This window comes from Gobio gobio, assembly GCF_949357685.1.
Source record: "Gobio gobio genome assembly, chromosome: 16".
NCBI lineage: Eukaryota > Metazoa > Chordata > Actinopteri > Cypriniformes > Gobionidae > Gobio > Gobio gobio.
In genome coordinates this window covers 250,001-263,753 of record NC_137109.1, presented here as the reverse complement: position 1 = coordinate 263,753, position 13,753 = coordinate 250,001, and the positions used below count along the sequence as shown (strand labels likewise).

At 47.4% G+C, this 13,753-nt stretch overlaps 1 protein-coding gene across 1 annotated transcript in view; it reads right to left on the bottom strand.

Annotated features, from left to right (window-relative positions):
- The window catches only part of commd5 (COMM domain containing 5), a 35,105-nt gene that overhangs the window by 13,476 nt on the left and 7,876 nt on the right, over positions 1–13,753 (bottom strand). Inside the window, exon 3 of the mRNA XM_079839809.1 lies at positions 2,378–2,487. Within this exon, the coding sequence (XP_079695935.1) occupies positions 2,378–2,487 (110 nt within the window). The remainder of the gene's footprint in view (positions 1–2,377; positions 2,488–13,753) is intronic.

Below are 13,753 nucleotides of genomic sequence, written 5' to 3'. Positions count from 1 at the left end.
TGATGCTTCATCTACCGTCTGTAGTTCTACACACACACACACACACACACACACAGAGATCAGATCAGCGGATCCATGCGTTCATATTCAGTGTTATGATGCTTCATCTACCGTCTGTAGTTCTACACACACACACACACACACACACACACACAGCTCAGAGGATCCATGTGTTCATATTCAGTGTGTTATGATGCTTCATCTACCGTCTGTAGTTCTACACACACACACACACACACACACACACAGCTCAGAGGATCCATGTGTTCATATTCAGTGTGTTATGATGCTTCATCTACCGTCTGTAGTTCTACACACACACACACACACACACACACAGATCAGAGGATCCATGTGTTCATATTCAGTGTGTTATGATGCTTCATCTACCGTCTGTAGTTCTACACACACACACACACACACACACACAGATCAGAGGATCCATGTGTTCATATTCAGTGTGTTATGATGCTTCATCTGCCGTCTGTAGTTCTACACACACACACACACACACACACACACACACAGCTCAGAGGATCCATGTGTTCATATTCAGTGTTATGATGCTTCATCTACCGTCTGTAGTTCTACACACACACACACACACACACACACACACACACACACAGCTCAGAGGATCCATGTGTTCATATTCAGTGTGTTATGATGCTTCATCTACCGTCTGTAGTTCTACACACACACACACACACACACACACAGCTCAGAGGATCCATGTGTTCATATTCAGTGTGTTATGATGCTTCATCTACCGTCTGTAGTTCTACACACACACACACACACACACACACAGCTCAGAGGATCCATGTGTTCATATTCAGTGTGTTATGATGCTTCATCTGCCGTCTGTAGTTCTACACACACACACACACACACACACACAGCTCAGAGGATCCATGTGTTCATATTCAGTGTGTTATGATGCTTCATCTACCGTCTGTAGTTCTACACACACACACACACACACACACACACAGCTCAGAGGATCCATGTGTTCATATTCAGTGTGTTATGATGCTTCATCTACCGTCTGTAGTTCTACACACACACACACACACACACACACACACACAGATCAGAGGATCCATGTGTTCATATTCAGTGTGTTATGATGCTTCATCTACCGTCTGTAGTTCTACACACACACACACACACACACACACACACACACACACACACACACACACACACACACACACAGATCAGAGGATCCATGTGTTCATATTCAGTGTGTTATGATGCTTCATCTACCGTCTGTAGTTCTACACACACACACACACACACACACACACACACACACACACACACACACACAGATCAGAGGATCCATGTGTTCATATTCAGTGTGTTATGATGCTTCATCTACCGTCTGTAGTTCTACACACACACACACACACACACACAGAGAAACTCAGACATTAACACATTTAATTCATTACACACAGCTCAGAGTTCACACCGCAGCAAAGCGACTGCCCACCGGTCACACACACACACTGAAGCCTGAAACAGAAACTAGACTGAAGACTGTATGATGACCAGACTGTAGACTGAAACACACACACACACACACACACACACATCATCTCTGAGGCGCCACTACCCAGTGCCAGAGGGTATGCAGCAACAATTTTGGCACAAATAGGCTAGTTATTAATAGGCTAATAACAAACACAAAATAAACATTTGTTTGAAAGTAATTAAAGATGAGATGATGAGTTCAGCAATATCACGAGCGAGAGTGTTATTCTCCAGTACTAGACTATATCAGCACGATTGCAGAATGCCATATTCATTTTATACATCAGTTCAATAAACAACAAGTGGTCATTTTTTACAGTTTTGCTCTATTTTTCCAACAAAAATAGATTCAAACATAGTGTAGGTTTCGTTCTGGAATAATTCAGCGTTTTTGAACAGGTTAGAAGGAACTAGTGGATGATTCTAGAATTATTATATAGGCCAGCCAAATATAGGCTACTGGCAGATTATAGTTTCATAGGCCTGGAATAATTAAGCATTTTCCCAACATTTCATATTTCTATAATTAAAATATTATATTTACAACAAAAGTCTAAATTCTCATGACATTATTTAGGCAATAGTAATGACAGTGTAAGTGGATTTTGATAAATGGTAAGATGATTTTGTAGATACTGATTTCCTTTAATTCTATAGCAGCTATAGTGTATCGTGGTAAATAGTGTAGTGACTGAAAGAGATGGTCATCAATATGAAACTGTACTTTAGTAGAGGTGTGCCCTAAAGAGTGAGCATGCACATTTGAGAACCTCAAGAAAGAGCGCGATCTTTAGTCTGATTGGGTCCTTCACACACAAGTGTGCACTGTCTGGTTGACCTGTACACGTTAATAACGTGTGTTTTGTCCGACTCATAGCATGTGTCCTCAACACGTGAACCCGCAAACACACGTTTACTTGACCCCAGAGCACACGCTAAGAACACACGCTAAGAGCACACATTAAGAACACACGCTAAGAGCACACATTAAGAACACACGCTAAGAACACACGCTAAGAACAAACGCTAAGAGCACACGCTAAGAACACACGCTAATAACACACGCTAAGAGCACACATTAAGAACACACGCTAAGAGCACACATTAAGAACACACGCTAAGAGCACACGTTAAGAACACACACTAAGAGCACACATTAAGAACACACGCTAAGAGCACACGCTAAGAGCACACATTAAGAACACACGCTAAGAATACACGCTAAGAGCACACGCTAAGAACACACGCTAAGAGCACACGCTAAGAGCACACATTAAGAACACACGCTAAGAGCACACATTAAGAGCACACATTAAGAACACACGCTAAGAGCACACATTAAGAGCACACATTAAGAACACACGCTAAGAGCACACATTAAGAGCACACATTAAGAGCACACATTAAGAACACACGCTAAGAGCACACATTAAGAGCACACATTAAGAGCACACGCTAAGAGCACACATTAAGAGCACACATTAAGAACACACGCTAAGAGCACACATTAAGAGCACACATTAAGAACACACGCTAAGAGCACACATTAAGAACACACGCTAAGAGCACACATTAAGAGCACACATTAAGAGCACACGCTAAGAGCACACATTAAGAGCACACATTAAGAACACACGCTAAGAGCACACGCTAAGAGCACACATTAAGAACACACGCTAAGAGCACACATTAAGAGCACACGCTAAGAGCACACATTAAGAACACAAGCTAAGAGCACACATTAAGAGCACACGCTAAGAGCACACATTAAGAGCACACGCTAAGAGCACACATTAAGAACACACGCTAAGAGCACATATTAAGAGCACACGCTAAGAGCACACATTAAGAACACAAGCTAAGAGCACACATTAAGAGCACACGCTAAGAGCACACATTAAGAGCACACATTAAGAACACACGCTAAGAGCACACATTAAGAGCACACGCTAAGAGCACACATTAAGAACACACGCTAAGAGCACACATTAAGAGCACACATTAAGAACATACGCTAAGAGCACACATTAAGAACACACGCTAAGAGCACACATTAAGAGCACACGCTAAGAGCACACATTAAGAACACACGCTAAGAGCACACGTTAAGAACACACACTAAGAGCACACATTAAGAACACACGCTAAGAGCACACGCTAAGAGCACACATTAAGAACACACGCTAAGAATACACGCTAAGAACACACGCTAAGAGCACACGCTAAGAGCACACATTAAGAACACACGCTAAGAGCACACATTAAGAGCACACATTAAGAACACACGCTAAGAGCACACATTAAGAGCACACATTAAGAACACACGCTAAGAGCACACATTAAGAACACACGCTAAGAGCACACATTAAGAGCACACATTAAGAACACACGCTAAGAGCACACATTAAGAGCACACATTAAGAACACACGCTAAGAGCACACATTAAGAACACACGCTAAGAGCACACATTAAGAGCACACATTAAGAGCACACGCTAAGAGCACACATTAAGAGCACACATTAAGAACACACGCTAAGAGCACACGCTAAGAGCACACATTAAGAACACACGCTAAGAGCACACATTAAGAGCACACGCTAAGAGCACACATTAAGAACACAAGCTAAGAGCACACATTAAGAGCACACGCTAAGAGCACACATTAAGAGCACACGCTAAGAGCACACATTAAGAACACACGCTAAGAGCACACATTAAGAGCACACGCTAAGAGCACACATTAAGAACACAAGCTAAGAGCACACATTAAGAGCACACGCTAAGAGCACACATTAAGAGCACACATTAAGAACACACGCTAAGAGCACACATTAAGAGCACACGCTAAGAGCACACATTAAGAACACACGCTAAGAGCACACATTAAGAGCACACATTAAGAGCACACATTAAGAACATACGCTAAGAGCACACATTAAGAACACACGCTAAGAGCACACATTAAGAGCACACGCTAAGAGCACACATTAAGAACACACGCTAAGAGCACACGCTAAGAGCACACATTAAGAGCACACATTAAGAACACACGCTAAGAGCACACATTAAGAGCACACGCTAAGAACACACATTAAGAGCACACGCTAAGAGCACACGCTAAGAGCACACATTAAGAGCACACATTAAGAACACACGCTAAGAGCACACGCTAAGAGCACACATTAAGAGCACACATTAAGAGCACACGCTAAGAGCACACATTAAGAGCACACATTAAGAGCACACGCTAAGAGCACACATTAAGAGCACACATTAAGAGCACACATTAAGAACACACGCTAAGAGCACACATTAAGAGCACACGCTAAGAACACACATTAAGAGCACACGCTAAGAACACACATTAAGAGCACACATTAAGAGCACACGCTAAGAGCACACATTAAGAGCTCACGCAAAGAACACACGCTAAGAGCACACATTAAGAACACACGCTAAGAGCACACATTAAGAACACACGCTAAGAACACACGCTAAGAGCACACATTAAGAACACACGCTAAGAGCACACATTAAGAACACACGCTAAGAACACACGCTAAGAACACACATTAAGAGCACACATTAAGAACACACGCTAAGAGCACACATTAAGAACACACATTAAGAACACACGCTAAGAACACACGCTAAGAGCACACATTAAGAGCACACATTAAGAACACACGCTAAGAGCACACATTAAGAGCACACATTAAGAGCACACATTAAGAGCACACATTAAGAACACACGCTAAGAGCACACATTAAGAACACACGCTAAGAGCACACATTAAGAACACACGCTAAGAGCACACATTAAGAGCACACATTAAAAACACACGCTAAGAGCACACATTAAGAGCACACATTAAGAACACACGCTAAGAGCACACATTAAGAACACACGCTAAGAACACACGCTAAGAGCTCACATTAAGAGCACACATTAAGAACACACGCTAAGAGCACACATTAAGAACACACGCTAGAGCACACATTAAGAACACACGCTAAGAGCACACATTAAGAACACACGCTAAGAGCACACATTAAGAGCACACATTAAGAGCACACATTAAGAACACACGCTAAGAGCACACATTAAGAACACACGCTAAGAGCACACATTAAGAACACACGCTAAGAGCACACATTAAGAGCACACATTAAGAACACACGCTAAGAGCACACATTAAGAGCACACATTAAGAACACACGCTAAGAGCACACATTAAGAGCACACATTAAGAGCACACATTAAGAACACACGCTAAGAGCACACATTAAGAACACACGCTAAGAGCACACGCTAAGAGCACACATTAAGAGCACACGCTAAGAACACACGCTAAGAGCACACATTAAGAACACACGCTAAGAGCACACATTAAGAGCACACGTTAAGAGCACACATTAAGAACACACGCTAAGAGCACACATTAAGAGCACACATTAAGAGCACACGCTAAGAACACACGCTAAGAGCACACATTAAGAACACACGCTAAGAGCACACATTAAGAGCACACGTTAAGAGCACACATTAAGAACACACGCTAAGAGCACACGCTAAGAGCACACATTAAGAGCACACATTAAAAGCACACGCTAAGAACACACGCTAAGAGCACACATTAAGAACACACGCTAAGAGCACACATTAAGAGCACACGTTAAGAGCACACATTAAGAACACACGCTAAGAGCACACGCTAAGAGCACACGCTAAGAGCACACATTAAGAGCACACGCTAAGAGCACACGCTAAGAGCACACGCTAAGAGCACACATTAAGAGCACACATTAAGAGCACACGCTAAGAACACACGCTAAGAGCACACATTAAGAACACACGCTAAGAGCACACGCTAAGAGCACACATTAAGAGCACACGCTAAGAGCACACATTAAGAGCACACATTAAGAGCACACGCTAAGAACACACGCTAAGAGCACACATTAAGAACACACGCTAAGAGCACACGCTAAGAACACACATTAAGAGCACACATTAAGAGCACACATTAAGAACACACGCTAAGAGCACACGCTAAGAGCACACATTAAGAGCACACGCTAAGAGCACACATTAAGAGCACACATTAAGAGCACACGCTAAGAACACACGCTAAGAGCACACGCTAAGAACACACATTAAGAGCACACGCTAAGAGCACACATTAAGAGCACACATTAAGAGCACACGCTAAGAACACACGCTAAGAGCACACATTAAGAACACACGCTAAGAGCACACGCTAAGAACACACATTAAGAGCACACATTAAGAGCACACGTTAAGAACACATGTTTTTGTGGTAAATCACCTGCTTTTGCCGTGTCAGTGTGCCATCAGACGCCTGCCCAAGAGCATATGAACACTCTGGCTTTGGCCACTCGTGAGATTCCATTATTATCCACAATTCTATTATTAATCTTATGAGGGCGCCTGTTAGTCCTCTAAAATATTATATAATATTGAGGAAATACAGGAATTATTTAGAAACGCACAATAGCAGCTTCATATAGAAAATGCCACAAAAATACATGTTTCTCATTCCATCGCTTTGGTGCCCCCTATACACCACACACAGCACACACACACACTTTCTGCTCCACATACAGCACACACACACACTTTCTGCTCCACATACAGCACACACACACACTTTCTGCTCCACATACAGCACACACACACTTTCTGCTCCACATACAGCACACACACACTTTCTGCTCCACATACAGCGGGTCTGAGAGAGAACACACACCTCTGGTCTGAGAGAGAACACACACCTCTGGTCTGAGAGAGAACACACACCTCTGGTCTGAGAGAGAACACACACCTCTGGTCTGAGTGAGAACACACACCTCTGGTCTGAGAGAGAACACACACCTCTGGTCTGAGTGAGAACACACACCTCTGGTCTGAGTGAGAACACACACCTCTGGTCTGAGAGAGAACACACACCTCTGGTCTGAGTGAGAACACACACCTCTGGTCTGAGTGAGAACACACACCTCTGGTCTGAGAGAGAACACACACCTCTGGTCTGAGTGAGAACACACACCTCTGGTCTGAGAGAGAACACACACCTCGGGTCTGAGAGAGAACACACACCTCTGGTCTGAGAGAGAACACACACCTCTGGTCTGAGAGAGAACACACACCTCTGGTCTGAGAGAGAACACACACCTCTGGTCTGAGAGAGAACACACACCTCGGGTCTGAGAGAGAACACACACCTCGGGTCTGAGAGAGAACACACACCTCTGGTCTGAGTGAGAACACACACCTCTGGTCTGAGAGAGAACACACACCTCTGGTCTGAGAGAGAACACACACCTCTGGTCTGAGTGAGAACACACACCTCGGGTCTGAGAGAGAACACACACCTCTGGTCTGAGTGAGAACACACACCTCTGGTCTGAGTGAGAACACACACCTCTGGTCTGAGAGAGAACACACACCTCGGGTCTGAGAGAGAACACACACCTCTGGTCTGAGAGAGAACACACACCTCGGGTCTGAGTGAGAACACACACCTCTGGTCTGAGTGAGAACACACACCTCGGGTCTGAGAGAGAACACACACCTCGGGTCTGAGAGAGAACACACACCTCTGGTCTGAGTGAGAACACACACCTCTGGTCTGAGAGAGAACACACACCTCTGGTCTGAGTGAGAACACACACCTCTGGTCTGAGTGAGAACACACACCTCGGGTCTGAGTGAGAACACACACCTCTGGTCTGAGAGAGAACACACACCTCTGGTCTGAGTGAGAACACACACCTCGGGTCTGAGAGAGAACACACACCTCGGGTCTGAGAGAGAACACACACCTCTGGTCTGAGTGAGAACACACACCTCTGGTCTGAGAGAGAACACACACCTCTGGTCTGAGTGAGAACACACACCTCTGGTCTGAGAGAGAACACACACCTCTGGTCTGAGAGAGAACACACACCTCTGGTCTGAGAGAGAACACACACCTCTGGTCTGAGAGAGAACACACACCTCTGGTCTGAGAGAGAACACACACCTCTGGTCTGAGAGAGAACACACACCTCTGGTCTGAGAGAGAACACACACCTCTGGTCTGAGAGAGAACACACACCTCTGGTCTGAGAGAGAACACACACCTCTGGTCTGAGAGAGAACACACACCTCTGGTCTGAGTGAGAACACACACCTCTGGTCTGAGAGAGAACACACACCTCGGGTCTGAGTGAGAACACACACCTCTGGTCTGAGAGAGAACACACACCTCTGGTCTGAGAGAGAACACACACCTCTGGTCTGAGAGAGAACACACACCTCTGGTCTGAGAGAGAACACACACCTCTGGTCTGAGAGAGAACACACACCTCTGGTCTGAGAGAGAACACACACCTCTGGTCTGAGAGAGAACACACACCTCTGGTCTGAGTGAGAACACACACCTCTGGTCTGAGAGAGAACACACACCTCTGGTCTGAGTGAGAACACACACCTCTGGTCTGAGTGAGAACACACACCTCTGGTCTGAGAGAGAACACACACCTCTGGTCTGAGAGAGAACACACACCTCGGGTCTGAGTGAGAACACACACCTCTGGTCTGAGTGAGAACACACACCTCTGGTCTGAGAGAGAACACACACCTCTGGTCTGAGAGAGAACACACACCTCTGGTCTGAGAGAGAACACACACCTCGGGTCTGAGTGAGAACACACACCTCTGGTCTGAGTGAGAACACACACCTCGGGTCTGAGTGAGAACACACACCTCGGGTCTGAGAGAGAACACACACCTCTGGTCTGAGTGAGAACACACACCTCTGGTCTGAGTGAGAACACACACCTCGGGTCTGAGAGAGAACACACACCTCTGGTCTGAGTGAGAACACACACCTCTGGTCTGAGAGAGAACACACACCTCTGGTCTGAGAGAGAACACACACCTCTGGTCTGAGAGAGAACACACACCTCTGGTCTGAGAGAGAACACACACCTCTGGTCTGAGAGAGAACACACACCTCGGGTCTGAGAGAGAACACACACCTCGGGTCTGAGAGAGAACACACACCTCGGGTCTGAGTGAGAACACACACCTCTGGTCTGAGAGAGAACACACCTCTGGTCTGAGTGAGAACACACACCTCGGGTCTGAGTGAGAACACACACCTCGGGTCTGAGTGAGAACACACACCTCTGGTCTGAGAGAGAACACACACCTCTGGTCTGAGTGAGAACACACACCTCTGGTCTGAGAGAGAACACACACCTCGGGTCTGAGTGAGAACACACACCTCGGGTCTGAGTGAGAACACACACCTCTGGTCTGAGAGAGAACACACACCTCTGGTCTGAGAGAGAACACACACCTCTGGTCTGAGAGAGAACACACACCTCTGGTCTGAGAGAGAACACACACCTCTGGTCTGAGTGAGAACACACACCTCTGGTCTGAGAGAGAACACACACCTCTGGTCTGAGTGAGAACACACACCTCTGGTCTGAGTGAGAACACACACCTCTGGTCTGAGTGAGAACACACACCTCTGGTCTGAGAGAGAACACACACCTCTGGTCTGAGAGAGAACACACACCTCTGGTCTGAGAGAGAACACACACCTCTGGTCTGAGAGAGAACACACACCTCTGGTCTGAGTGAGAACACACACCTCTGGTCTGAGAGAGAACACACACCTCTGGTCTGAGTGAGAACACACACCTCTGGTCTGAGTGAGAACACACACCTCTGGTCTGAGTGAGAACACACACCTCGGGTCTGAGTGAGAACACACACCTCGGGTCTGAGAGAGAACACACACCTCTGGTCTGAGTGAGAACACACACCTCTGGTCTGAGTGAGAACACACACCTCTGGTCTGAGTGAGAACACACACCTCTGGTCTGAGTGAGAACACACACCTCTGGTCTGAGAGAGAACACACACCTCTGGTCTGAGAGAGAACACACACCTCTGGTCTGAGAGAGAACACACACCTCTGGTCTGAGAGAGAACACACACCTCTGGTCTGAGAGAGAACACACACCTCTGGTCTGAGAGAGAACACACACCTCGGGTCTGAGAGAGAACACACACCTCGGGTCTGAGTGAGAACACACACCTCTGGTCTGAGAGAGAACACACACCTCTGGTCTGAGAGAGAACACACACCTCGGGTCTGAGAGAGAACACACACCTCGGGTCTGAGTGAGAACACACACCTCGGGTCTGAGAGAGAACACACACCTCTGGTCTGAGAGAGAACACACACCTCTGGTCTGAGTGAGAACACACACCTCTGGTCTGAGTGAGAACACACACCTCTGGTCTGAGAGAGAACACACACCTCTGGTCTGAGAGAGAACACACACCTCTGGTCTGAGAGAGAACACACACCTCTGGTCTGAGAGAGAACACACACCTCGGGTCTGAGTGAGAACACACACCTCGGGTCTGAGTGAGAACACACACCTCTGGTCTGAGAGAGAACACACACCTCTGGTCTGAGAGAGAACACACACCTCTGGTCTGAGTGAGAACACACACCTCTGGTCTGAGTGAGAACACACACCTCTGGTCTGAGTGAGAACACACACCTCTGGTCTGAGTGAGAACACACACCTCTGGTCTGAGAGAGAACACACACCTCTGGTCTGAGAGAGAACACACACCTCTGGTCTGAGAGAGAACACACACCTCTGGTCTGAGAGAGAACACACACCTCGGGTCTGAGTGAGAACACACACCTCGGGTCTGAGTGAGAACACACACCTCTGGTCTGAGAGAGAACACACACCTCTGGTCTGAGAGAGAACACACACCTCTGGTCTGAGTGAGAACACACACCTCTGGTCTGAGTGAGAACACACACCTCTGGTCTGAGAGAGAACACACACCTCTGGTCTGAGTGAGAACACACACCTCTGGTCTGAGTGAGAACACACACCTCTGGTCTGAGACAGAACACACACCTCGGGTCTGAGTGAGAACACACACCTCTGGTCTGAGTGAGAACACACACCTCTGGTCTGAGTGAGAACACACACCTCTGGTCTGAGAGAGAACACACACCTCTGGTCTGAGAGAGAACACACACCTCTGGTCTGAGTGAGAACACACACCTCTGGTCTGAGAGAGAACACACACCTCTGGTCTGAGAGAGAACACACACCTCTGGTCTGAGTGAGAACACACACCTCGGGTCTGAGTGAGAACACACACCTCTGGTCTGAGTGAGAACACACACCTCTGGTCTGAGAGAGAACACACACCTCTGGTCTGAGTGAGAACACACACCTCTGGTCTGAGTGAGAACACACACCTCGGGTCTGAGTGAGAACACACACCTCTGGTCTGAGTGAGAACACACACCTCTGGTCTGAGTGAGAACACACACCTCTGGTCTGAGAGAGAACACACACCTCTGGTCTGAGAGAGAACACACACCTCTGGTCTGAGTGAGAACACACACCTCTGGTCTGAGTGAGAACACACACCTCTGGTCTGAGAGAGAACACACACCTCTGGTCTGAGAGAGAACACACACCTCGGGTCTGAGAGAGAACACACACCTCTGGTCTGAGTGAGAACACACACCTCTGGTCTGAGAGAGAACACACACCTCGGGTCTGAGTGAGAACACACACCTCGGGTCTGAGTGAGAACACACACCTCTGGTCTGAGAGAGAACACACACCTCTGGTCTGAGTGAGAACACACACCTCGGGTCTGAGAGAGAACACACACCTCGGGTCTGAGTGAGAACACACACCTCTGGTCTGAGTGAGAACACACACCTCTGGTCTGAGTGAGAACACACACCTCTGGTCTGAGAGAGAACACACACCTCTGGTCTGAGTGAGAACACACACCTCTGGTCTGAGAGAGAACACACACCTCTGGTCTGAGTGAGAACACACACCTCTGGTCTGAGTGAGAACACACACCTCTGGTCTGAGAGAGAACACACACCTCTGGTCTGAGTGAGAACACACACCTCTGGTCTGAGTGAGAACACACACCTCGGGTCTGAGTGAGAACACACACCTCTGGTCTGAGTGAGAACACACACCTCGGGTCTGAGTGAGAACACACACCTCGGGTCTGAGTGAGAACACACACCTCGGGTCTGAGTGAGAACACACACCTCGGGTCTGAGTGAGAACACACACCTCTGGTCTGAGACAGAACACACACCTCTGGTCTGAGTGAGAACACACACCTCGGGTCTGAGAGAGAACACACACCTCTGGTCTGAGTGAGAACACACACCTCTGGTCTGAGTGAGAACACACACCTCTGGTCTGAGTGAGAACACACACCTCTGGTCTGAGTGAGAACACACACCTCGGGTCTGAGTGAGAACACACACCTCGGGTCTGAGTGAGAACACACACCTCTGGTCTGAGAGAGAACACACACCTCTGGTCTGAGTGAGAACACACACCTCGGGTCTGAGTGAGAACACACACCTCTGGTCTGAGTGAGAACACACACCTCTGGTCTGAGAGAGAACACACACCTCTGGTCTGAGTGAGAACACACACCTCGGGTCTGAGAGAGAACACACACCTCTGGTCTGAGTGAGAACACACACCTCTGGTCTGAGTGAGAACACACACCTCTGGTCTGAGTGAGAACACACACCTCTGGTCTGAGTGAGAACACACACCTCGGGTCTGAGTGAGAACACACACCTCGGGTCTGAGTGAGAACACACACCTCGGGTCTGAGTGAGAACACACACCTCTGGTCTGAGTGAGAACACACACCTCTGGTCTGAGACAGAACACACACCTCTGGTCTGAGAGAGAACACACACCTCGGGTCTGAGTGAGAACACACACCTCTGGTCTGAGTGAGAACACACACCTCTGGTCTGAGTGAGAACACACACCTCTGGTCTGAGAGAGAACACACACCTCGGGTCTGAGAGAGAACACACACCTCGGGTCTGAGTGAGAACACACACCTCTGGTCTGAGTGAGAACACACACCTCTGGTCTGAGTGAGAACACACACCTCTGGTCTGAGAGAGAACACACACCTCTGGTCTGAGAGAGAACACACACCTCTGGTCTGAGAGAGAACACACACCTCTGGTCTGAGAGAGAACACACACCTCTGGTCTGAGTGAGAACACACACCTCGGGTCTGAGTGAGAACACACACCTCTGGTCTGAGAGAGAACACACACCTCTGGTCTGAGAGAGAA